The sequence below is a fragment of the Myotis yumanensis genome, unplaced genomic scaffold, assembly GCF_028538775.1.
Source record: "Myotis yumanensis isolate MYYU_CA2020_CCGP unplaced genomic scaffold, mMyoYum1.0.hap1 SCAF_18, whole genome shotgun sequence".
In the NCBI taxonomy this organism is placed as follows: domain Eukaryota; kingdom Metazoa; phylum Chordata; class Mammalia; order Chiroptera; family Vespertilionidae; genus Myotis; species Myotis yumanensis.
Genome location: NW_027223769.1, coordinates 7,556,955 through 7,583,870, shown reverse-complemented (window position 1 = coordinate 7,583,870; position 26,916 = coordinate 7,556,955). Strand labels below are relative to the sequence as shown.

Genomic DNA, 26,916 nt, shown 5'->3' with positions numbered 1-26,916 from the left:
TTCCTTGAAGTTTTTGTAGGAAAACTACTTTCTCTGAAGAGACAGAGCTTTGATGACTTTTTATGTCCTTTCATAATCTTTGATTTATCCAGGTATTCTACATCTTCTTGAACCAATTTTGATATTTTAGAAAATACGTTCTCTCTAGATTTCAAATATATTAGAATAAAGTCATGCATAGGAGCTACTTTAAAAAAATCTACCCCTTCCTCATTCATAATGGTAAATGTGTTTTTTCTAGATCAGTCTTGTGAATCACCTTATATCTTGTTGAATAAACTACATCCAGATTAAGTCTATTGTTTTCTACTTTATTGAAATGTTCTTTTCTTTTTAATACTAATTTTTCTTTTAAAATATATTTTTATTGATTTCAGAGAGGAAGGGAGAAGGAGAGAAAGATAGAAACATCAATGATGAGAGAGAATCACGATCAGCTGCCTCCTGCAAGTCCCCCACAACCCGGGCATGTGCCCTTGACTGGAATTGAACCTGGGACCTTTCAGTTCGCAGGCTGACGCTCTATCCACTGAGCCAAACTGGCAAGGGCTAATACTAATTCTTACTGTTGACTTGGGTTTATGTGGTAATTTTTCCTAACTTTTAGAGTTGGCCATTCATTCATTCAGAGCGCTTGATATGTGACCTGCGATGACTAGGTGTTGAAGATCGACATTAGGAGAACAAAACCCCTACCTTCAATTCTTGTTTCTGACAAAAGTACAGCTTTGGCTACAATGACCTGGTTTTGATACATAGAATTCACTGTCATTCACTTCTAGTTTGTAAATTTAGTTTTTATTTTTCTTGAAATAAAGATATACAGTACTTGTGGTTTTAGATTTCTAAATGGCAGCTTTCTTTTGGCTACTTTTCTGTTAACTTCTAATTTTCTGATTTTTGTTTTTTGCTTTTTTAAAAAATATATTTTTATTGATTTCAGAGAGGAAGGGAGAGGGAGAGAGCGATAGAAACATCAATGTTGAGAGAGAATCATTGATCGGCTGCCTCCTGCATGCCCCACACCAGGGATCGAGCCCGCAACCCAGGCACGTGCCCTTGACTGGAATCGAACCTGGGACCCTTCAGTCTGCAGGCCAACACTCCATCCACCGAGCCAAACCAGCTAGGGCTTGCTTTTTTTTTTTTTTTTTCAGATAAAAGATGGGAGACCATGCTCTATTGACTTTGCTCCTATGAATAGGTAGCTATAGGCACCTAGGACTAATATGAATTTCTAACCTTTTAGATGAAGTAACTTCTCATGATAATTATACTTTACTGTTTTTCAGAATGAATTGTCATAAGTTATGAGGACTTTCTGATATTTGATACATTCAGAAGGCCCTCTTCTCACATGAATTCCTTAACAGTAAGACTGTTAACTAATGATAATAACTAATATTTATTCAACACAGGCTTTATTTAAAATATCGGACAGTCCTCACAAAAACTCTATTAGGTAGGTATCATTACCATTGCTTAAAAACAAGTAAACTGAGGAACAGAGAGATTGCATAATTTGCCCAATGATATACCATCAGTAACTGGTAGAAATGAGATAATGCTAAGTAAGATATATGCTACGGCAAAAGGCACATTCACAAAATATTTTAATTGGGTTATTTTCTATTAGGAATTCTCAGAAGGTTGATACGTTTTGAGTGGTAAGAGAGGACTTTACATTCATACTAATATTTTTTCACCATAAGTTCTCTGATATATAGTAAACAGTGATTTTGAGGCAAAAAGAATTCCCACGTTTATTAACTTTTCTTCTGGTATGAGTTGTCTGATGTTCCACAATAGAAGTGACAAATGAAGGTTTTCTGATATTACACTACATTAGGCATTATCTAATATTAAGTCAGGTGTGAACTCCATTAAAGGCTTTCCTGCATCCCTAATATTCAAAGCTTTCTAACCAGTATGGGTTCTATAGTGTTCAATGAGATGTGCACCAAGAATAAAAGCCTGTCCACATTCTCTACATTCGTAAGGCTTGATACCGGGATGAATTCTCTGATGTTCAGTAAGTTGTGAACTACGAATAAAGGCCATTCCACATTCCCTACATTGATAGGGTTTCTCACAAGTATGGATTCGCTGATGATGCGTCAGTTGTGAAACACGAATAAAGGCTTTCCCACATTCCTTACATTTGTAGGGCTTGTCACCTGTATGGATTCTTTGATGTTGAATAAGGTATGAACTACGACTAAAGGCCTTCCCACAGTCCTTACACTCATAGGGTCTGTCACCACTATGAACTCTCTGATGTCGAGTAAGCTGTGCATGCTGTCTAAAGGCCTTTCCACATTCTTTACATTCATAAGGTTTCTCCCCAGAATGAATTCTTTGATGTCGAGTAACTTCTGAGCTATGAATAAAGCCCTTTCCACATTCCTTACATTCATAGGGTTTCTCCCCCGTGTGAATTCTCTGATGTACAGTAAGTTGTGAATGCTGTCTAAAGGCCTTCCCACATTCTTTACACTGATAGGGTCTAGCACCTGTATGAATTCTCCGATGAACAGTAAGTTGTGAGCCACGAATAAAAGCCTTCCCACAGTCTTTACATACATAAGGTTTCTCACCTGTATGGGTTCTTTGATGCAGAATAAGTTGTGAATGCTGTCTGAAGGTCTTTCCACATTGTTTACATTCATAGGGCTTGACACCAGTATGAAGTCTCTGATGTAGAGTAAGTTCTGAAGTACGACCAAAGGCCTTCCCACATTCCTTACAGTCATAAGGTTTCTCACCTGTATGGATTCTTTGATGCTGAACAAGGTGTGAGGCTCGACTAAAGGCCTTTCCACATTCCTTACATTCAAAGGGCTTTTCACCAGAATGAGTTTTCTGATGTTGAATAAGGTGTGAGCCACGGCTAAATGCTTTCCCACATTCATTACATTCAATCAGTTTCTTTCCAGTCTCATTGCTCTGATGTAGAGTGAGGGATGCATGATGTTCAAAAGTGGGTATGTTTTCATATGTGACTTTTACTTGCTTGAAATAGCATTCCTGGTTTACTTGTTGTCTTTCAAATTGGCGTTTGTATTCCCAGTCTTCTCTAAAACTAGAGCTCTCAAAACCACAGCATTTAAGGCTTTCCATTAGCTCCCAATTGAATGTCTCTACTTCAAAAATATTTTTTTGTGGAAATTTCTCACACCTGGACTCCAAGTCTGAAAAACATATATATATACACACATATAAATGAATACATGTTGTTCTCTTGGTCTAAAAGAAATAAAAAAATTCTACAGTAGACTAGAGACATAAAAGAAAATAACCATAAAAGGTGAATAGCTTATATTGAGGCAGGATAGAAAGAAATTAGGGAAACTCACTAAGTGGAATGAGGAAGTAGGAGTGGACATCACAGGACCATAGTGTTAGATCCTCTCACCAGAGCCCCAGCCTCCACACATGATCATGGGAAATAGTTTATGGCAGGAAAGTCCTGCACTGGTGCAGAAGTCAGCAATAGCAAGGACTGGCTAAAACCAGATCAATCTGAGATGGAGGAAAAACTGACCAGAGAAAGACCCCAAAGCTCATTATACCATCACTAGTGGCCCAGTGCACGAAATTCGTGCACGGGGGGGGGGGGCGGTTTGTCCCTCAGCCCAGCCTGCACCCTCTCCAATCTGGGATCCCTCTCGCAATCCGGGACTGCTGGCTCATAACCACTCACCTGCCTGCTGGCCTGCTTGACCCCAACTGTCCCCCCCCACCAGCCTGATCACTCCCAACTGCCCTCCTGCCAGCCTGCTTGCCTCCAACTACCCCCCCGCTGCTGGCCTGCTTGCCCCCACCTGCCCTTCCCGCCCCCAACTGCCCCCCTGCTGGCCTGCTCACTCCCAACTGTCCCCCCTGCTGGCCTGACCGCCCCCAACTGACCCCCACTGCCGGCCTGCTCGCCCAAACTGGCCCCCTTGCTGGCCTGCTCACCCCCAATGGCCCCCCCTACCGGCCTGATCACCCACAACTGCTGTCCCATCCTGGCCTGATCAACCACAACTGCCCTCCCCTCTTGGCCACTAACTGCCTCTACCTCAGCCCTGCCACCATGGCTTTGTCCAGAAGAACGTCTGGAAGGTCTCCTGGAAGGTCTCTCAGTCTAATTAGCATATTACCCTTTTATCAGTACAGATAGAGGCCTGGTGCACAGATGGGGGCCAGCTGGTTTTCCCGGAAGGGTATCCCGGCTCAGGGTGGGGGTTCCTTGGGGGGTGGGGTGGCCTGGGTGAGCAGCCTGTGGTGGTTTGCAGGCCGGCCATGCCCCCATTGGGGTGGGGGTTCCCACTGGGGACGGTGCTGGCCTGGGTGAGGGGCTGGGACTGTTTGCAGGCCATCCATGCCCCCATGGGATGAGGGTCCCTGCTGGGGGTGTGTGGCCAGCCTGGGTGAGGGGCTGAGGGCCGTTTGCAGGCCCCACCCTCGGCGGCCAGCCCGGGTGAACCAAGCCTCCCATGCACTCAGGCTGGCTCCATGGCCGCCACACACAGGCTCCTTCTTCAGCGGCTGGCCAGGGTGGGCGGGAAGCTTGGGTCGCTCCTGGCAACAGAGAAAGACAAGCTTCTTCCATCACTGGGGCGACCCAAGCCTCCTGCCCACTCCAGCTGGCTCCATGGCTGCTGCCAACTTTGTTCCGCTAATTTGCATATTCCCTCCTGATTGGCTGAGGGGGTCGTGGAAGTATGGTCAATTTACATATTTGTCTATTATTAGTGTAGATTATAATGAAAATTGACACCATAAGTAGAAGGGAGACTGAGGAGAGTGAACATCATGATACTTGCTGGCTGAATGAACCATATTAGGGACAAGGCCCCTCCCAACCAGAAGGTGGGGCCAGAATTTGGCATCACAAAGTTCAGAAATAACCTATCCTTGGAAACACATAAAATACTAAGAATTTACTGACCCAGTGCACAACTCACTTGTAAGTTCAACACAGTACATTCAGATGTGTACTTCTGCTGCTTTCATAGTGGTGCCCTGTGAGACTTGCAACCAGGGGAGCAGAAGGCGGCACCACCTTTGATCATATATATATATATAATTGATTTCAGAGAGGAATAAAGAGGGAGAGAGAAATAGAAACATCAATAATGAGAGAGAATCATTGATCAGGTGCCTCCTGCATGCCCCCTACTTGGGACCAAGCCCACAACCTGGGCATGTGCCCTTGACCAGAATCAAATCCGGGACCCTTTAGTTTACAGGTCAACGCTCTATCCACTGAGCCAAACTGGTTAGGACTCTCTATTTCCACTTAAATAAAACTTGCTTTTGCTTTCAATGAGATTTCACTTAAACTCATTCTTCTTTTGTTTTGTTAATCTTCACCAGGATATATTTTCCATTGATTTTTTTTTTTTTTAAGAAAGAATGTAGGGCAGACACCGCTGCCACCCACACCCCATGGCGTGTGTGCAAGGTGCCTCCTGGCTCCCACCAGATTTCGTCTGGGCGGGCGAGGGACCTTCCGAGGACGAGGGCCACAGATCAGCTTCCCACTCCACTCAACTGGTCAGAACCAGCGTTTCTCACCAGCCTGCAGGTGATGCCGAGGTGCCAGTCCTTGACCGCACTTGGAAGGAGCCTGGTGTGCGGAAGCCTCTCCTTGCGTGAACTGCGCCCCTTTCTGCATTTCACCTCAGTTCAGGATCGGATGGAAGCGGGGCGGGGAGGGGGGCGGAGGTGTGGAGAGGGGCGCTCCTGGAGGCTAAGGAATTGCAGTGCTGAGCGAAGTCAGCCCCACCGCACACCTGCAGGGGCTCGGATGCTTTTGAGTGAATAACACAGAATTTGAACCAAGATGGCAGTGTAAGATACAGACCTGTGCGTGCTGCCTCCCACAACAACATTGAAAATACCAACTTTAAGACAAAACAGCTATCATTCAGAACCATGGGAAAGCAGGCCCAGTGGAAGGTCTACAACTGGAAGGAAAGAAAGAAGCGCATTGAGACTGAGTAGGATATGCAGAGGCGCCAAGAACAGAGGTACGGAGTTGCGCGCCAGGCGGGCTGCAACTGGATGCACAGTTTTTTTCAATCGAAAGGGGTTACAAACTCTCGAATCCACTGAGCTTGTTTGGGGTGGGATTCTGAGGTCCCAGACCCCTATGGGGAGAGGCGGGATGGCCTTGCAGTGTGTCAGAAAGTGAGGGCGGCTTTCTCGTGGAGCTGCTCGCTGGCACTTGGGGACGCGGAGACACGGAGTGGCGAGGAGTCACGGAGACGCCATTGCTGTTTGCTCCGCCCTGGTGACTCCCTGAGACCCCGCCCTACTCAATTTACTTCTCCGCCCAAGCTGTGCCAGAGGCACAAAAGGAACCACCGGCGCTTTTACAGCATAACCCAAAGCAGATTTTCAACTCCTCGCACCCATAAGGGACACACTCAAGAAACAGAATCAGGTTCGGAGGAAGCCGGAACCGGACCCGGCTGGGCCGGCAACATGGAACCGCTGTACCAGCAAATGCACAAACAGGTCCACCAGATCCAGTCTCACATGGGACGCCGGGAGACGGCAGACAAGCAGTCTGTGCACTTAGTAGAAAACGAAATCCAAGCAAGCATACCAGATATTCAGCCAGCGAGAACGCCTGGAGATTTTGTCCAGCAAGGAGCCACCCAAAAAAAGACAGAATATCAAACTTTGTGTTGACTAGTTAAAGTATGATGTCCAGCACCTGAAGACTGCTCTCAGAAACTTCCAACATCGGTGATACGCAAGGGAGCAGCAGGAGAGATAGTGAGAGGAGCTTCTGTCTCGCACCTTCACCCCCAATGTGGGATGTGGTGCCCCCTGCAAGGCTGCGCCGGCCCCTGCGAGGCTGCACCAGCCCCTTTGAGGCTGAGACGGCTCCTGCGAGGCTGAGATGGACCCTGTGAGACTGAGATAGTCCCTGTGAGGCTGCAACGGCCCCTGTGAGGCTGAGACAGCCCTTGTGAGGCTGAGACGGTCCCTGTGAGGCTGAGACGGTCCCTGTGTGGCCGAACACAGGGACACGTCACGGATGGAAATAGCTACATTTTTCATGTGTATGGCCTGGCAACAAAAAGCGTACACCTATGGATGAGGACAGTGGGGGGAGGGGGTAAGGGTAGAGGGTGGGGTGGGAACTGGGTGGAGGGGAGCTATGGGGGGAAAAAAAGGGGAACAACTGTAATAATCTGAACAATAAAGATTTGTTTTAAAAAAAGAAAGAATGAAGGAAGGGAGGAGAGGATAGAGAGAGAGAGAGAGAAAGGGAAACATCGAAGTGAGAGAGACACATTGACTGGTTGCCTCCTGCACGTGCCCCATCTGGGGCTGGGGATTGAACCTGCAACCCACAACAGCAGCTCTTCTACTGTAGTCACAGCTGGTCCTCACAGGCAATTAGCCTGAAGGTCAATTCCTCTCAGTGATACAGACAGCAATCAAGGCTCAACTACAAGACTGGGCACACAGCCCACACAAGGGCATACGTAGAGTGCCCCATTCAGGTAACTGGGGAGGCTGAGCCACTGGGCCCTACAGAACATCTACTACACAAGGCCACTCTACCAATTCCAGGAGACATAGCAGCTCTATCTAATACATGGAAACAAACACAGGGAAGCAGCCAAAATGTGGAGATAAAGAAACATGTCACAAATGAAAGGACAGAAGAAATCTCCAGAAAAACAACAAAATGAAATGGAAGCAAACAAACTACTTGATACAGAGTTCAAAACCATGGTTATAAGTCTGCTCAAGGATCTTAATGAGAGCTTCAAGGGACTTAGAATTTCAAGGATTTCAGTGAGACTTTCAAGGATCTTAGTGAGAATGTCAAGAAAAACAACCAGTCAGAAATTAAGTATACACTAATTGAAATAAAGAATAATTTACAGAGATTCAACAGTAGAATAGAGGATTCTGAGAATAAATCAATGATTTGGAATATTAGGAAGGAAAAAAAAACAACACCCAATCAGAAGAGCAAAAAGAAAAAAGCATCCAAAAGTATGAAGACAGTGTAAGGAGCCTCTGGGACAACTTCAAGCGTACCAACATCCAAATTATAGGGGTGCCAGAAGAAGAGAGAGAGAGCAAGATACTGAAAACCTATTTGAAGAAATAATGACAGAAAACTTCCCCTACCTGGTGAAAGAAATAGACTTACAAATCCAGGAAGCACAGAGAGTCCCAAACACAATGAACCCAAAGTGGCCCACACCAAGACACATCATAATTAAAATGCCAAGGGTTAAAGACAAAGAGAAAATCTTAAAAGCAGCAAGAGAAAAGCAGTTAGTTACCTACAAGGGAGTACCCATACGACTGTCAGCTGATTTCTCAACAGAAACTATGCAGGCCAGAAGGGAGTGGCAAGAAATATTCAAAGTGATAAATAGCAAGAACCTACAACCAAGATTACTTTACCCAGCAAAGCTATCATTCAGCATTGAAGGTCAGATAAAGAGCTTCACAGAGGTTTGATGGCTGAGGAGACCAAGATGGCGGCGTAGGTAAACACCGGAGACCGCTGCCGCAAACAACCATTTCAAAAATACAACTAAAAGACGGAACGGACATCACCCAGAACCACAGGAAGGCTGGCTGAAGAGAGACTCTACAACTAGAAGGAAAGAGAACAGCAAATCGAGGCTCAGAGGCGGCGCAGTGTGGAAAATACAAAGGTACCGAGGTGCGCGCGCAAAGCGGGCTGGTGGCTGAGGGCGCGGTTGTCGTTTTCTGTCGGGAGTGAGTCTCAGACTCTGGGCTCCGGATCCGGGCGAGTCTCTAGGGACCCAGACTCAAACGGGAGAAGCGGGATTATCCGGCATCAGTTGGAACCTGAGGGCAGCTTTCTCTCCGAGGTTTGCAGCGGCTGCCGGGGTTCTGAGAAGCAGAGCCTCTGGGAACGGGACTGAGAGCGGCCATAACTGCTCCCTCCGCCCGCCCTGTTGATCCCGCCCCGCCCAAACCCTGCGCAGAGCCATTTGCCGATCGCCTCAGGCAAGGGCTGGACTAGCGCCTCCCCAGAAGGCAGACGTTTTCCATACAGCTGATTCCTATAGCCAGTCGGCCTGGTGGTCAAATCCCTCTAGTGTTAACTACAACAATTAAGGCTTGGCTAGAACAAGACTGTGCACAGAGACCACAAAGGGGTGCACCAAGAAAGCATAAAAGATGCGGAGACAAAAAAACATGACAGAAATGGAGGATATGGAGCTAAGAATCGCAATTTTGAGGGCTTGCCATAAATTTGTGCAGAGCCTCACGAAAACTAATGAGACCCTCGATGCTACGATAAAGAAATTAGAAAGTAAGCATACACGGACTGAAATAAAGAATATTATACCCAATAGCAGACCAGAGGAGCACAATAATCAAACCAAAGATTCCACAAAAAACACCCAATTGGAAAAGCAAAATGAAAAAAGAATCCGAAAGTGTGAAGATAGTGTAAGGAGCCTCTGGGACAGCTTTAAGCGGTCTAATATCAGAATTATTGGAGTGCCAGAAGATGAGAGACAGCAAGATATTGAAAATCTATTTCAAGAAATAATGGCAGAAAACTTCCCCCATCTGGAGAAAGAAATGGACTTACAGGTCCAAGAAGCGCAGAGAACCCCAAACAAAAGGAATCCAAAGAGGACCACACCAAGACACATCATCATTAAAATGCCAAGAGCAAAAGACAAAGAGAAAATCTTAAAAGCAGCAAGAGAAAGAGGCTCAATTACCTACAAGGGAATACCCATACGACTGTCAGCTGATTTCTCAACAGAAACTTTGCGGGCCAGAAGGGAATGGCAAGAAATATTCAAAGTGCTGAATACCAAGAACCTACAACCAAGATTACTTTATCCAGCAAAGCTATCATTCAGAATTGAAGGTCAGATAAAGAGCTTCACAGATAAGGAAAAGCTAAAGGAGTTCATCACCGCCAAACCAGTATTATATGAAATGCTGAAAGGTATCCTTTAAGAAGAGGAAGAAGAAGAAAAAGGTAAAGATACAAATTATGAACAACAAACATGCATCTATCAACAAATGAATCTAAGAATCAAGTGAATAAATAACCTGATGTACAGAATGAACTGGTGATTATAATAGAATCAGGGACATAGAAAGGGAATAGAATGACTATTCTTGGGGGGAAAAGGGGTGTGGGAGATGCGGGAAGTGACTGGACAAAAATCATGCACCTATGGATGAACACAGTGGGTGGGGAGTGAGGGTGGAGGGTGGGGTGGGAGCTGGAAGGAGGGGAGTTATGGGGGGAAAAAAGAGGAACAAATGTAATAATCTGAACAATAAAGATTTAATTAAAAAAAAAAAAAAAAAAAGAGCTTCACAGAGCCCTGGCTGGTTTGGCTCGTTGGATAGAGTGTCGGCTTGTGGACTGGGGGGTCCCGGGTTCAATTCCAGTCAAGGGCTCGATCCCCAGTGGGGGGCATGCGGGAGGCGGCCGATCGGTGGTTCTCTCTCATCATTGATATTTCTAGCTCTCTCTCCCTCTTCCTTCCTCTCTGAAGTCAATAAAAATATATTTTAAAAAAAGAGCTTCACAGACAAGAAAAAGCTAAAGGAGTACATCACCACCAAAACACTATTACATTAAATGTTGAAGGGTATTCTTTCAGAAGAGAAAGAGGAAGAAGAAAGGATAAAAAATATGAAAAATAAAATGGCAATAAATCAACAACTGAATCTAAAAATCAAAATAAACAAACAAGGAATCTAATGAACAAAATAAACTGATGAATAAAATAGAACCAGAGGCATGGAAACATGGAACACACTGATGAATCTCAGAGGGAAGGGTGGGTGATGGGAAGCGATTAACCAAAGAACTTAAATGCATATATGCATTTACGTATGGACACAGACAACAGGGTGGTGAAGACCTGGGGGAACAGGAACCGGGTGGAGGCGGGTCATGGGGCGGGGGAAGGAAAGACATCTGTAATACTCTCAACAATAAAGATTAAACAAACAGCCGAAACTGGTTTGGCTCAGTGGATAGAGCGTCGGCCTGCGGACTGGAAGGTCCCAGGTTTGATTCCGGTCAAGGGCATGTACCTGGGTTGCGGGCACATCCCCAGTGGGAGATGTGCAGGAGGCAGCTGATCGATGTTTCTCTCTCATCGATGTTTCTAACTATCTCTCTTCCTTCCTCTCTGTAAAAAATCAATAAAATATATTAAAAAAAAAAAGATTAAACAAACAAACACAAAAAATAAAAAATGAAAATAAAAAATAAAAATCAATGGAAAAAATATTCTCCAGTTAGGATTAACAACAAAAAACAACTACCACCACCACAAAAACTAAAATTTTGTTTACAACTATGTAGCCTTTTGTCATTAAAATCTTTTATTGTGACTTTGGTTAAATAAATAATGTAAGTACTGTTCCACAATGACTTATAATTTTATTTGACCAAATATTAAAAAAGAAAATTGATATAGCCCTCGCCAGTTTGACTCAGTGGATAGAATGTCAGCCTTTGGATTGAAGGGTCCCAGGTTCGATTCCGGTTAAGGGCACGTGCCCGGGTTGCGGTCTCAGTCCCCAGTGGGGGGCGTGCAGGAGGCAGCTGATTGTGATTCTCTCTCATCATTGATGTTTCTATCTCTCTCTCCCTCTCCCCTTCCTCTCTGTAATCAATAAAAATATATTTTAAATAATTGAGCCCTAGCTGGTTTGGCTCAGTGGATAGAGCATCGGACTGCAGACTGAGGGGTCCCAAGTTTGATTCTGGTCAAGGGCATGTACCTTGGTTGCAGGCACATCTCCAGTAGGTGGTGTGCAGGAGGCAGCTGATCGATGTTTCTCTCTCATTGATGTTTCTAACTCTCTATCTCTCTCCCTTCCTCTCTGTAAAAAATCAATAAAATAAATTTTAAAAATTGATATATCTGATAAGCTTTCCAAGATTAAAAAATTAAAGCCTTTTCTTTGACTTTTGAGATTTTTAAAAAAATTTGGAGTTTTTCAAAAGGATCCTTAAATCATTTCAAAGATTTGTTCTCTTTTTATAAAAGAAAAACAAATTAAACTTATCAGGCATATTTAATATGTTAAATACATAGGACAATTGTCAAATAAATAATGCCAAAAAAACTTAGTCTTCCTGTCTTTTTTTAAAAAATATATTTTTATTGATTTCAGAGAGGAAGAGAGAGAGGGAGAGAGAGATAGAAACATCAATGATGAGAGAGAATCATTGATGGACTTGCCTCTTGCACATCCTGTACTGGGGATCAAGCCCACAACCTGGGCATGTGCCCTCGACCTGAATCGAACTTGGGACCCTTCAGTCTGCAGGCTGACACTCTATCCACTGAGCCAGACCAGCTAGGGCTCCTCTGTCTCTTAAAATTGTAACTCTCACCATGTCTTTAACATACAAGCACTTAGGAACTAACCAAAACATTGCTGACAGGGACTGAAAAAAATGGCCTTTTAAAAATACAAATTATTGCATACATTCTTTTACAAAGTTGATTTGTAAAAAAGCTATGTTTTCTCTCTTTTTTTTTACAAAACTAAAAATAATGAAGAAAAAAAACTAACTATATATAAAAGTAAAATGTGTGCTTTTGGTAGAGAAAGATATGAAACATGGAGATGTATTTTTGTTGAAGAAAAAAATGTTTCTTCAATAAAGAATATGGGTTTCTTTTTTGGTAAAAAAAGAAAAAGTAATTTTGTCTAAGAGTAAAATAATTATTTCAAAATTAAAAAACACACAACAAATCTAAAAAATATATGTACCTTACAAAAGGTTTGTGTATGTTACAAAAAGTATGCATATTTACAAAAGGTTCATGGAGGAGAGATCTTAAAATTTTTTTATATGATTCAGCTAAGATTAAAATAGATAAATAAGCCAATTACATTATTTATATGTACATATATATGTAAACTGTCACCAAATCTTTTTAAAAAAATATTTTTATTGATTTCAGAGAGGAAGGGAGAGGGAGAGAGAGATAGAAACATCAATGATGAGAGAGACTCATTGATCGGCTGCCTCCTGCATACTCCCTACTGGGGATCGAGCCCATAACTGGGCATATGCTCTTGACTGTAATTGAACCTGGGCCCCTTCAGTCTTCAGGCTGATGCTCTATCCTCTGAGCCAAACCGGCTAGGGCATGTCACCAAGTCTTTTTAAAAAATATATATTTTATTGATTTTTTACAGAGAGGAAGGGAGAGGGATAGAGAGTTAGAAACATCGATGAGAGAGAAACATCGATCAGCCGCCTCCTGCACACCCCCTACTGGTTCCCGCAACCAAGGTACATGCCCTTGACCGGAATCGAACCTGGAACCCTTCAGTCTGCAGGCCGACGCTCCATCCACTGAGCCAAACAGTTAGGGCTGTCAACAAATCTTTAACACTGGCCATTACGTCTTTTGTCATTTACAGACAATTATTATTTGACTCTGTTATGCTTTTATAAAAATGTTCATCTTCAGAGATATTCTTGGAAAAAACTCAATGACTCTAAAATACAAAACTTCAGACTCTGGCCAATGTGGTTCAGTTGGTTGGAGTGTCATCCTGTACACCAAAAGGTGGTGAGTGCGATTCCTGATCAGAGCACATAACCAGGTTGAGGGTTTGATTCCTGGTGAGTGCCGTGGAGCAACCAATTGATGTTTTTTTCTCTCACATCAATGTCTGTCTGTCTCTCTCTCTCTCAAATCAATTTTAACAAAACCACAAAAAATAAAACAACAAAAAAAATTCAGGTACACTTAAAACATTTTAAAAATATTTATTGTTTTTAGAGAGAGAAATAAACATCATTTTGTTGTTCCACTTATTTATGCATTCATTGCTTGATTCTCTGACTGAGAATTGAACCCTCAATCTTGGAGTAAAGGTACAATGCTCTAACCAACCGAACTACCTGGCGAGGGCCAAGTACTCTTTTTTTTTTTTTTTTTAATAATTTTTATTTCTTAAAGTATTACAAAGAGTATTACATATGTCTCCTTTTTTCCCCCCCTTGACATTCCCCCAGCCCCTACCCACCGCCGACCCCCGTGTCTTGTGTCCATTGGTTAATCTTATATGCATGCATATAAGTCCTTCGGTTGATCTCTTAACGCCCCCCAAACCCTCCCCAGGCTTCTCACTGTAGTTTGACAGTCTGTTCAATGTTGCTCTGCCTCTGTATCTACCCCTGTTCATCAGTCTATACTGGTCCCCTTTATCTGTCCCAACCTCACTGGAGTAGTCTCAACCTCACCAGGGCCGTTACAGCCTCACCGGGGCCATCCTGACCTCACCGGGGCAGTTTCAACCTCACCGGGGCTGTCCCTACCTCACCAGGGCCGTTTTAACCTCACCGGGGTCGTCCCAATCTCACTGGGGCAGTTTCAACCTCACCGGGGGCCAAATACTCTTAACTGGTTGATATGTGACCAAATTTAAAGATGTTGACTCTTCTGATATATTGATATGTTTTCCAAATTAAATAGAGCTCTTACAACTAGAATGCTCAACCAACAAAGGGTTTAAAATGTTAAAATTACTAAAAAGCAAAGCAAACAACATCTGTTGTGAATGACTAACCCAAGACTGTATAATCTACACCTTCCTTTTTCCCCCTCACTTTAGTACATACTGTCACACAAAAAATATGAAAGGCCAAGGACTCCAATCGTTATTGCTTCCTTTTTCCTCTTAATTTCTGTCTGAAAAGATAATGTTGCACATCATTTTTAAACCTACTTCACAAGTCAAATGTTACATACATAGCCAAGGATATTTTAATACCTGGTGATGTCAGCCCCAATGAGGGTACCAGGTTTAAAAGAATTTTCTCTCCTTATTGTAATAACTGCCACCGTAACAGCCAACCAAAAGACCCTTTAAATTCCCTTACATGAGTTATATTAGACAACAGAATTACTATTGACCATATATACTAGCTAAGCAAAGTGTGGTTGCTCTATTATTACCTCTTATTGTACTTAGATAAAACACCTCTAGTAAAATAGACATAAAACTAGATAAAATCTAGACACAAGCCAAACGATTAAATACAGTGCCCACTAACACCTCATGGTTCTTTAATATCTTCAACTAACTGTCTTCAAGTACTGTATTGCCTTCTGGTTCAGATCTATTCTTGAAATTGGACTTAACGTTTTGTTATTATAAAAATTTTTGCTGTTATAAATCTTTGATTTGCATAGCTTGATGTTATAAAGGCACACTCTGATAACGGTTGCTTAACATTTTGAGATGATCACTAAGGCCTATGACATTTCATATAAAAACAAAACAAACCTTAAAGAACTACAGATATTTGCTCTTAAGAAGACATGATGGTGAGGCCTTCTTCTGTTCTAGTGTTCCTGTTGCTCAAATGTGGCTGAGGCTCCTAAGAAAAACAAACAACTTTCCCTTCCACATGAGACATGACATACAAAGAATGAGCCTTTCTGGTAATTGCAGACAGCTAAAGGCATGACATACCCCAAAATGAGCCACTTGACAATGGAGAACAAAACATGCTTTTAATAACTGATCAATGCTTCTTTCTGGTGATTGATCAGTGATGCTTTCAAGAAAAGATCTTGATCAGAAGGGGAAAATGGCTGGGCCAGTGTTGCTCAATGGTGAGCGCTGACTGATGAACCAGGAAGGTCATGGTTCGATTCTCAGTTGGGGTGCATGCCTGGGTTATGGGCTCGATCCCCAGTGTGGGGCATGCAGGAGGTAACCAATCGGTGATTCTCTTATCATTGATGATTCTCTCTCTCTCTCTCTCTCTCTCTCTCTCTCTCTCTCTCTCCCTTCCTCACTAAAATAAATAAAAATATATTTTTTAAAAAAAAGGGAAAATGGAGCCAGAGTTGCCATGCCAGAGAAACTGTCATCACATCTTATGCCTCAAGTCTTAGAAATGTTAAAACAGGATAAAATAACCTTTAAACTGGGCCTAAGCAACCTTGTGCTTTGCCGGAAGGAAGGGGGTGGAGGAGGAAGAAAAGGGTAAAGGGGGCATAAGTGGTTATAAAAGGAGACATAACTTGGGGTGGTGAACACACAATACAAATGATGTGTTGTAGAATTGTATACCTGAAACCTAAATAATTGTATTAACTAATGTCAACCCAATAAATTCAATAAAAAAAGAACTGCTTGCAAAAATAAGAAGCAGCTATATTGGCTATCTACTACAACATTAAAAACATTGTTTAGAATTAACATCACCATGTCATGGTATCTGCACCAATAGAAATGCCTTCCTTCTACTGATGTAATTGTTCTCTTTCCCTTTCTCATAAATACCCATTGCCTTTGTCTCCTAATTGGGACATTACTTGGGCTTCTGCCTGAATTAATAATTTCCATTAAGTGTTTGTTGCTTCTCACTTTGAAAGGAATTTTATTTTTAGGTTAACAGTGGGTTACTGTATAATCTAGGTATGGGGAAACCTAACAATGAAACAGTGACTCAAAATCCAAAAGCAAAAAAAGACTGATAAATTCCACTATGTAGTGGTGAAAAGAAAACAGAAAAAACTTGCATATGAACAAAAACCACCAAAAGCGAAGTAAAAAAGAGACAAATGCCTGAGAAAAGATATGAAATTTATATTACGGATAACAAAATAATCTTTATAATTCGTAAGAAGTTTTTTAAAATAGAGAAATATCCTAAAAGGGTTAAACATACAGTTACTATCTGATCATAGGTATACATACAAAAGAAGTGAAACTAGGGATTCAGATACTATACACAAATATTTATAACTAGAGGCCCGGTGCACAAAATTTGTGCACTGGGGGGGGGTTGTCCCTTAGCCCAGCCTGCACCCTCTCCAATCTGGGACATCTCTCACAATCCAGGACTGCTGGCTCCCAATCGCTCGCCTGACTGCCAGCCTGATCACCCCCTAACCACTCCCCTGCCAGCCTGATCACTGCCTAACTACTCCCCTGCTGGCCCGATCGCCCCCAACAGCCCTCCCCTGTAGGCCTGGTCACCCCCAACTGCCCTCCCCTGCTGGCCTGGTCCCTCCCAACTGCCCTCCCCTGCTGGCCTGATAGCCCACAACTGTCCTCCCCTGCAGGCCATCTTGTGGCCACATGGGGGTGGCCATCGTGTGTGTTGGAGTGATGGTCAATTTGCATATCACCTCTTTACTATATAGGATAACATTATTCACAATAGCCAAAGGGTGGAAAGAACCCAAGTGTGCATCAATAGATGAATGGATAAACAAAATGTGATATATCATATAATTCAGCCTTAAAAAGAAATGAAACTGTGATAACTACTATAACCTGAATGAACCTTGAACACATTATGCTAATTGCCCTGGCCAGGTGGCTCAGTTGGTTGGAGCATTGTCCTGTACACCAGAAGGTTGAAGGTTCAATTAAATTCTGGGTCAGGGCAAATACTTAGGTTGTGGGTTCAATCCCTGGTCCTGGCACGCACAGGAGGTGACTGATGACTATGTCTCTCACATTGATGTTTCTCTCTCTCTCTCTCTCTCTCTCTCTCTCCCTCTCTCCCTCTCCCCCATTCTAAAATTAATTTTAAAGCCTATATTCTTAGGTGAGGAATAGAAACAAATAAAAAACACATTATGATAAGTGAAATAAGCAAGATGCAAAAGGCTACATATTCTATGATTCCACTTATATAAGGTACCTAGGATAGACAAACAGAGACAGAAAGTAGAACAAGGATTACCAGGGGCTAGGAGGAGAGGAAAATGGAGAGTTATTGTTTAATGGGTACAGTTTATGTTTGGGATGATGAATAAGTTCTGAAAATGGATAGTGGAGATGGCTGCACAACACTGTGAGTGTAATTAATGCCAGTGAATTGTATAGTTAAAACTGGTAAAACTGGTAAATTTTATGTAATGTTCATCACAATTTAAAAAATATATTTTTTATCCCAGAACTACAGCTTAGAAAATATACCAACCAAATATTCTGTAAAAGACAATAGTTATTATGGAATAAATAGCAATGGGATTACTAGCAATAAAATATAGAATTTCAGTGGAGTAATATTATACACACTGAATTTATACATATTCAATGATATGGTTCAAAAACACATACAGAGTGGGAGGCAGAATAATGATCCCCTAAAGATCTCCATGTTTTAATCCCTAGAACCTGTGAATATTTTATGTTACATAGAAAAGGAGTTATCACAGTTTCATTTCTTTTTAATTTATGGAGATGAAATTATGGTTGCTACTCAGCTGATGCTCCAACCATGGAGCCATACTAGTCAGGGCCAGATGACTGATTTATATCATTATTGTTAGTGAAGAATAATGCATACTATATATTTATGAAATGTTATAAGAACAATAATAGTATGAAACGAAATTTTAGGGGAGATCTTGGATTATCTGGGTGTGCCCAATAATTACATGCGTCCTTATAAGTGAAAGAAAGAGGCAGGAGAGTCAGAGTAAGAGACAGAGAGAGATCTGAAGATGCTACGTTGCCAGCTTTGAAGATGGAAGGGGGTTAAAGAATGCAGGCAACTTCTAGAACAGTGGTTCTCAACCTTCTGGCCCTTTAAATACAGTTCCTCATGTTGTGACCCAACCATAAAATTATTTTCGTTGCTACTTCATACCTGTAATGTTGCTACTGTTATGAATCGTAATATAAATATCTGATATGCGGGATGGTCTTAGGCGACCCCTGTGAAAGGGTCGTTCGACCGCCAAAGGGGTCGTGACCTACAGGTTGAGAACCGCTGCTCTAGAAGTTGGAAAGGGCAAGAAAACGAATTCTCCCTTAAAGCCTCCAGAAAGAAATGCAGCCCTGCAGACACCTTGATTTTATGCATTTTGGACTTCTAATCTCCAGAACTATAAAATAATAAATTTGTGTTTCAAGCCCCCAGTTTGTAGTCATTTGTTACAGAAGTCACAGAAAACTCATAGAGAAAGAAAAAAAACTGAGTAATTCATTCATATATCACACCTGTTCAATCTTATCCTTAGAGTCTACCCTCCCAAGGAAATGTAGGCTAGAGCCAAAGTAATAAACTTCCTGGAAACAAATGAAATTGAACACACAACAACTCAAAATCTCTGGGACACAGTAAAAACAATCCTGAAAGGGAATTTCATAGCACTACAGGTCTACCTTAAAAAATAAGAAAAAGTAATAATAAACCATTTAACCCTACAACTTAAAGAATTAGAAAGAGAACAACAAGAAAAGCCCAGAGTAAGTAGAAGGAAGGAAATATTAAAATTAGAGCAGAAATAATTGATATAGAAACTAAAAAAAAAAAAAAAAATCAATGAATCAAAGAGCTGGTTCTTTAAAAAGATAAACAAGATTGATGAACTACTAGCCAGACTCATCAAGAAACAAAGAGAGAGGAACCAAATAAATAAATCAGAAATGAAAGTAATGAAGCAACAATTGACATCACAGAAATACAAAGGATTGTAAGCATATACTATGAACAACTACATGCCAACAAGCTGGACAATGTGGATGAAATGGACAAATTCTTATAAAAGTACAGTCTTCCAAAACTGAATCAGGAAGAATCAGAAAACCTGACTAGGCCAATAACAACTGATGAAATAGAGGCAGTAATAAAAAAACTCTCAGCAAACAAAAGCTCTGGTCCAGACGGCTTCACCGGGGAGTTTTACCAAACATTTAAAGAAGGACTAATACCTATTCTACGTAAACTATTCCAAAGAATTCAATAAGAAGGAACACTTCCAAGCTCTTTTTATGAAGCCAGCATTATCCTAATTCCAAAACCAAATAAAGACACTACAAAGAAAGAAAATTACAGGCCAATATCCCTGATGAACATAGATGCTAAAGTCCTCAACAAAATATTAGTGAATCAGATCCAGCAATATATTACAAAGATCAGACACAAGGATCAAGTGAGATTTATTCCAGGGATGCAAGTCTGGTACAATATTTGCAAATCAATAAATGTCATGCATAACATAAACAAATTGAAAGATGAAAACCACATGATCATATCAACAGATGTCAAAAAAGCATTTGTACAAAATCCAGCACCCTTTCTTGATAAAAGCTCTCACTGAAGTGGGAACAGAGGGATCATACCTCAACATAAAAGCCACATATGACAAACCTACAGTCAACATCATACTCAATGGGCAAAAACTAAAACCATTTTTCCCAAGAACAGGAACAAGGCAGGTCTGCTTTCATCACTCTTATTCAACACCAGAGGCCCAATGCATGAATTTTGTACAAGAATAGGCCTTTCTGTCCCTGGCTGCCAGCACCGGCTTCCCTCTGGTCCCTGGGACCCGGGCTTCCCTCTGGCACCCTGGACCCAGGCTTCCCTCCGGCCACTGGCAGGCACCCGGGACCCGGGCTTCCCTTGCAGCCCTGGCTTCGTCCGGAAGGATGTCTGACCTAATTAGCATATTACGCTTTTATTATTGTAGACTAGAGGCTATAATAATAATACAGACTAGGGGGGGGGAATGTCCCTCAGCCCGGCCTGCACCCTCTCTAATCTGGGACCACTCAGGGGATGTCCAATTGCTGGTGTGCTGGCAGTTGGACATCCCTCTCGCAATCCGGGACCCCTGGCTCCTAACCGCTCACCTGCCGGCCTGATCCCCCTAATTGCTCTCGCCTGCTGGCCTGATCGCCCCTAACTGGCTCTGCCTCAGCCCCGCCACCGTGGCTTTGTCCAGAAGGTCATCGGAAGATGTTCAGTCTAATTAGCATATTACCCTTTTATTAGTATAGATAATACTGAAAATCCTAGCCACAGTGGGCAGACAAGAAGAAATAAAAGGCATCCAAATTAGAAAGGAGGAAGTAAAACTCTCCTTTTTCACAGACGATATGGTATTGTACACAGAAAACCCTAAAGACTCCACTGAAAAACTACTAGATTTAATAAATGAATTCGGCAATGTAGCAGGATACAAAATTAGCACCCAGAAATCAATGGCTTTTTTATACACCAATAATGAACTCTAAGAAAGAGAAAGTAAACAAACAATTCCATTTACCATTGCAACAAAAAAATTAAGATACTTAGGAATGAACTTAACCAAAGAGGTAAAATACTTGTAATGAGAAAACTACAGGATGTTGAAAAAGAGATAGAGGAAGATATAAACAAGTGGAAAAATATACCGTGTTCATGGATTGGTAGAATCAGTATCATTAAAATGTTCATACTAACCAAAGCAATCTACAGATGTCATCACAAGATGGCCACCCTCACGTTGTCACAAGATGGCTGCCACAAGATGGCCGGCAGGGGAGTGCAGTTGTGGGTGATCAGGCTGGCAGGGTAGGGCAGTTGGGGGCAAATAGGCCGGCAGGGGAGGGCAGTTGTGGGTAATCAGGCCGGCAGGGGAGGGCAGTTGGGGGCAACCAGGTCTGCAGGGGAGGGCAGTTGGGGGCAATCAGGCTGGCAGGGAAGCGGTTAGGGGGAGATCAGGCTGGCAGGGGAGTGGTTAGGGATAATCAGAAAGGCAGGCAGGTGAGCGGTTAGAAGCCAGCAGTCCCAGATTGTGAGAGGGCTTTCCCCCAAAGGGTCCCAGATTGGAGAGGGTGCAGGCTGGGCTGAGGGCTCTCCCCTCAGCCCGGCCTTTAGTTAATATTTACTAACATTTATTAAGTCGTCACGATTGCCTGGCGTGGTTCTGGGAATTTTCACATTATTTTTAATGTACACAAATGCCACAATAACTACATGAGACACTATTTTTATCCCAATTTGCAGAGGAGAAAACTGAAGCACAGAGAATGTAAATAATTTACCTAAATTCTCAAATCTAGTAAGTGGCAGAGTCAGGATTTAAACTAGGGCAGTCTGACTCCAGAATCTGTCCTTAGCCACTACACATCCTTACCTCTCAAAAGTTAATAGTAGAACTGCTGAATGAGGTAAAGTGAGAAGCTGTTTTAAGAAAATAAGTATAGCCCTGTCTGGTGTGGCTCAGTTGGGTAGCCTGTGCACCGAAAGGTTGCTGGTTCTATTCCCAGTCAGGGAACATGCCCGGGTTACGGACTTGTTCCACTATAGGGGGTGTGCAGGAGGCAGCCAATTGATGCTTCTCATTGACGTTTCTCTCTTCTCCTCCCTTCCTCTCTCTTTAAAATCAATTAAAAAATATTTAAAGAAATAAAATAAGTATTTGTTAAGGGATAAAGAGACTTGCAAGAGAAAGGATCCAAAGTACAGGTTAAAAGGCTGCCACTGTGAAAATGAGGACACATCCCATTTTGAAATGGGATGAAAATATGAGAAAAGGAACAGAGAGGAATTAATGGGGGTAAGGACAAGGTTCCCTTGGGAGCTGATGCTGACAAGGTCTTTTTTCTTCATGACTCTGGTTTTATTTTCCTCAGTTTTTGGTAGGGCTTTGAGGGGAATTTCCTGACAAGATCTCAAGTTACTATTTGATAACTCATCCACTGGGCTGTTATTTCCAACTAGAGGCCTGGTGCACGAATTTGTACACGAGTGGGGTCCCTCGGCCTGACCGCCAATAGGGGCTGTCTTGCCCAGTCCCAATAGGGGCCAGCTGGCCAGGGGGAGGGACTGTGGGAAAATTGGCCAGCCATGGGAGTTTGGCTGTGGAAGTGCACTGACCACCAGGGGGCAGTTCCTGCATTGAGCATCTGCCCCCTGGTGGTCAGTTCGCATCATAGCTACCAGCTGGTCATCACAGTCGCTTAGGCTTTTATATATAGACTAGAGGCCCGGTGCACAAAAATTTGTGCACTCGGGGCCGGGGGGGGGGGTCGCCCAGCCTGGCCTGTGCCCTCTCGAAGTCTGGGACCCCTGGGGAGATAACGACCTGCTGGCTTAGGCCTGCTCCCGGGTGGCAGAGGGCAGGCCCAAGCCCTAGGTGCAGCCCCTGGTCAGGCTCAGAGCAGGGACGATTGGGGAGTTGGGGCACCGCCCCATCATGCACAGAGCAGGGCAGATGGGGAGGTTGCAATGCCACCCTCAGTCACGCTCAGGGTAGGGCCAATTGGGGGGTTGGGGCACCGCCCCCTGTCACACTCAAGGCAGGGTCGATGGGGAGGTTGCGGCGCCACCCCCTGTCATGCACAGAGCAGGGCCCATCAGGGGGTTGGGGTGCTGTCCCCTGTCACGCACAGAGCAGGGCCCATCAGGGGTGTTGGGGCGCTGCCCCCTGTCACTCACAGAGCAGGGCCAATCAGGGGGTTGAGGAGCTCCCCGCTGTCACTCACAGAGTAGGGCCGATAGGGGAGTTGGGGCACCGCCCGCTGTCACACACAGAGCAGGGCGGATCAGGGGGTTGGGGCGCTGCATCCTGTCACACTCAGGGCAGGGACAATGGGGAGGTTATGGCTCTACCCTGTCACACACAGAGCAAGGCCCGTGGAGGGGGGTTGGGGCACCACCCTCTATCACCCACAGAGCAGGGCCGATCAGGGGGTTGGGGCGCCGCCACTGTCACACTCGGGGCAGGGCCGATGGAGAGGTTATGGCTCTACCCTGTCACACACAGAGCAGGGCCCATGGGGGCGGGGGGGGGGGGGTTGGTGCGCTGCACCCTGTCAAACACAGAGCTGCAGGGCAATCAGGGGATTGGGGAGCTCCCCCCTATCAGGCACAGAGCAGGGCAGATAGGGAGGTTGTGGCCCCGCCCCCTGTCACACACAGAGCCACAGGGTGATCAGGGGTTTTGGGCGCTGCCCCCTGTCACGCTGATCCTGGTACCGGGAGGCATATTACCCTTTTACTATATAGGATAGAGGCCTGGTGCACGGGTGGGAGCCGGCTGGTTTGCCCTGAAGGGTCTCCTGGATCAGGGTGGGGGTCCCCACTGGGGTGCCTGGCCAGTCTGGGTGAGGGGCTGAGGGCTGTTTTCCGGAAGCGAGTGACTGAAGCTTCCAACCGCTCCTTGTTTCCTTTTTGGTTTTTTTTTATTCTGGGCCAGCTTTAGCTCTGAGGCCTCGCTGCTGAAAACATCGATACAATGTTGCTAAAGCCTGGCTGACTGAAAGCCGGTTTCTGGGCTTTTGTTTATTTTCTTATTTGCAACATAGTAGATAGTTGCTTAGAGTTGCAACTGAGAGGCCGGAAAGTGAGGCGGGGAATGTTGGAGTCTGTAGTCACTGAAGCAAGCAAGCCTCATGTTTGCTTCCAGCTGCCTGGCTGCCGGCCGCCATCTTGGCTGACAGTTAATTTGCATATACTCACTGATTAGCCAATGAAAAGGGTAGCGGTCGTACGCCAATTACCATGTTTCTCTTTTATTAGTGTAGACTAGAGGCCCGGTGCACAAAAATTTGTGCACTCGGGGAGAAGGGGGGGTCCCTCAGCCCGGCCTGTGCCCTCTCGCAGTCTGGGACCCCTCGGGAGATAACGACCTACTGGCTTAGGCCTGCTCCTGGGTGGCAGAGGGCAGGCCCAATCCCTAGGTGCAGCCCCTGGTCGGGCTCAGAGCAGGACTGATTGGGGAGTTGGGGCACCGCCCTCTGTCACACTCAAGGCAGGGTCGATGGGGAGGTTGTGGCACCACCCCCTGTCATGCACAGAGCAGGGCCAATCAGGAGGTTGGGGCACTGCCCCCTGTCACTCACAGAGCAGGGGCCCATCAGGGGGGTTGGGGCTCCATACCCTGCAGGGCCAATCAGGGGGTTGGGGCGCTGCCCCCTGTCACGCACAGAGCAGGGCCCATTAGGGGGTTGGGGAGCTCTCCCCTGTCACTCACAGAGTAGGGCTGATAGGGGAGTTAGGGCACCGCCCCCTGTCACACACAGAGCAGGGTGGATCAGGGGGTTGGGGCGCCGCCACTGTCACACTCAGGGCAGGGCCGATGGGGAGGTTATGGCTCTACCCCATCACACACAGAGCAGGGCCCGTGTAGGGGGGTGGGTTGGGGCGCCACCCTCTATCACCCACAGAGCAGGGCTGATCAGGGGGTTGTGGCGCCGCCACTCTCACACTCAGGGCAGGGTCGATGGGGAGGTTATGGCTCTACCCTGTCACACACAGAGCAGGGCCTGTGGGGGGGGGGGGGGGTTGGGACGCCGCATCCTGTCACACACAGAGCCGCAGGGCGATCAGGGGGTTTGGGCGCTGCCCCCTGTCACGCTGATCCGGTGCCAGGAGGCCTCGCGGCTCCGCTGATCCCGGTGCTGGGAGGCATATTACCCTTTTACTATATAGGATAGAGGCCTGGGGGCCAGCTGGTTTGCCCTGAAGGGTGTCCTGGATCAGGGTAGGCGTCCCCACTGGGGTGCCTGGCCAGTCTGGGTGAGGGGCTGAGGGCTGCTTTCAGGCTGGCAATTGACTGAAGCTCCCAACCACTCCTTTTTTTCTTTTTTTATTCTGGGCCAGCTTTAGCTGTGGCTCTAGCTCTGAGGCTTCCGCTGCTATAATCGAAACAATGTATAACTCTAGCTCTGAGATCCCGGCTGGCTGAAAGCTGCTTTCTGGGATTTTGTTTAGCTTCTATATTTGTTACAAAGTTTCTTAGAGTTGCAGCTCAGAAGCCGGCAAGTCAGGCGGGGAACTTTGCAGTCTGCAGTCACTGGAGCAAGCAAGCCTCATGTTCGCTTCCAGCTGCCTGGCTGCTGGCCGCCATCTTGGCTGACAGTTAATTTGCATAAGGATATGCTGATTAGCCAATGGGAAGGGTAGCAGTCGTATGCTAATTACCATGTTTCTCTTTTATTAGTGTAGACTAGAGGCCCGGCACACAAATTCATGCACAGGTGAAGTTCAGCCGGCCCGTCCTGATGGGGGCCCATCAGGCCAGGCCAGTGGGGCAGGAGAGGCTGTGGGCAGTTGGTTGGCCGGCCCCACCCCTGATCGGGGTGTTGGGGGCTGATCGGGGGTGGGGCTGGATGGGGGAGGGGCTGCAGGCGGTTGGCCGGTCGGCCACACCCTCGATTGGGTTGTTGGGGGCCTACTGGGGGCCAGATCAGGCTGGTTGGCTGCCGCAGTGCGTGTCATAGCCACCAGTTGTTCTGGTGGTTCCACTGTTCCGTTCGCTGGGCTTTTATATATATAGATGACCTCCCCCACTGGATTAACCCTTGCTCACCTGGGCACCTTGGTCCTGTTATATCATTTGCAATCATCCAGGGTTCTTTCCCTCGCTCCAATAAGGAGATGATATCAGGCTTAGAAATGGAAAGTCCTGTTTATAGGAAGAGAAATGGGGAATGATCATGCTGTTCCAAAATTCAAACCTAGTCTCTTGGTCACCAAGAAAGAGAGGCAATTACATAAAGGAAGGTGTGAAGGTTGTCCAAAGGATGGGAAGATGGAGGTGCCAATGAAACTATCCAATTCCATTTCCACAAAGCACAAAATTCCTTTGGGAACAGAGAGCAGAAATTCAGCTGGAAACTTGTAAGTGTCCCTAGATATTCACCCCGAAGAAACTAGAAATTCCAGAAGGCTAGTTGAAGTATTTGGAATTGATAATTATGGTGCTTATTCTCTGTCTCTCCTCCAATCTATTCTTTGCTGTTTCTGACCCTGCTCTGTGTCCTGGACAGCTTACGTGTAAAGGACTGCATTATAGTGGCCCTATAATTTTTCACTGGTTTTGGCAGATGGAAAGCATCAGTAGGAGATCAGCAGGCAGGAGGAGACAGACTTCAGGGTATTTCTTATCCCTCTCCCTCCCTTCTTTGACCCAAGAGTTGTGGAAGTAGTTTTAGTTGCTGCTAGCCAGGCCCTTCTCCATGATTTTACCTCTCACAATCTTCCAGTGGCAGTGTTTCCTCCCTTTACCTCTTCTGGCCAGGAGTAGTAACAGCCTCCCACTGTTGCAATTCCTGGGAGCCTTGTTTCTGTTTGCCTGTGTAGTTATTACACAACTAGAGGCCCAGTGCATGAAATTTGTGCACTTGGGGGGGTGGTGC

At 44.9% G+C, this 26,916-nt stretch overlaps 1 protein-coding gene across 5 annotated transcripts in view; it reads right to left on the bottom strand.

The window, feature by feature from the left end:
- Positions 1-1,595: 1,595 nt before the first annotated feature.
- Positions 1,596-26,916, bottom strand: part of ZNF565 (zinc finger protein 565) — a 69,474-nt gene continuing 44,153 nt past the window's right edge. For 2 of the 5 annotated variants that reach the window (XM_070398443.1, XM_070398444.1), the window contains exons 4-5: positions 26,088-26,183; positions 1,596-3,191 (exon numbers count right to left, since the gene is read on the bottom strand). In XM_070398443.1, the coding sequence (XP_070254544.1) occupies positions 1,921-3,191; positions 26,088-26,183 (1,367 nt within the window). In that variant the 3' untranslated portion in view covers positions 1,596-1,920. Of the gene's footprint in view, positions 3,192-4,936; positions 5,942-26,087; positions 26,184-26,916 lie in introns of those variants that run through there. The other 3 variants (XM_070398447.1, XM_070398446.1, XM_070398445.1) reach the window with 3 other exon arrangements.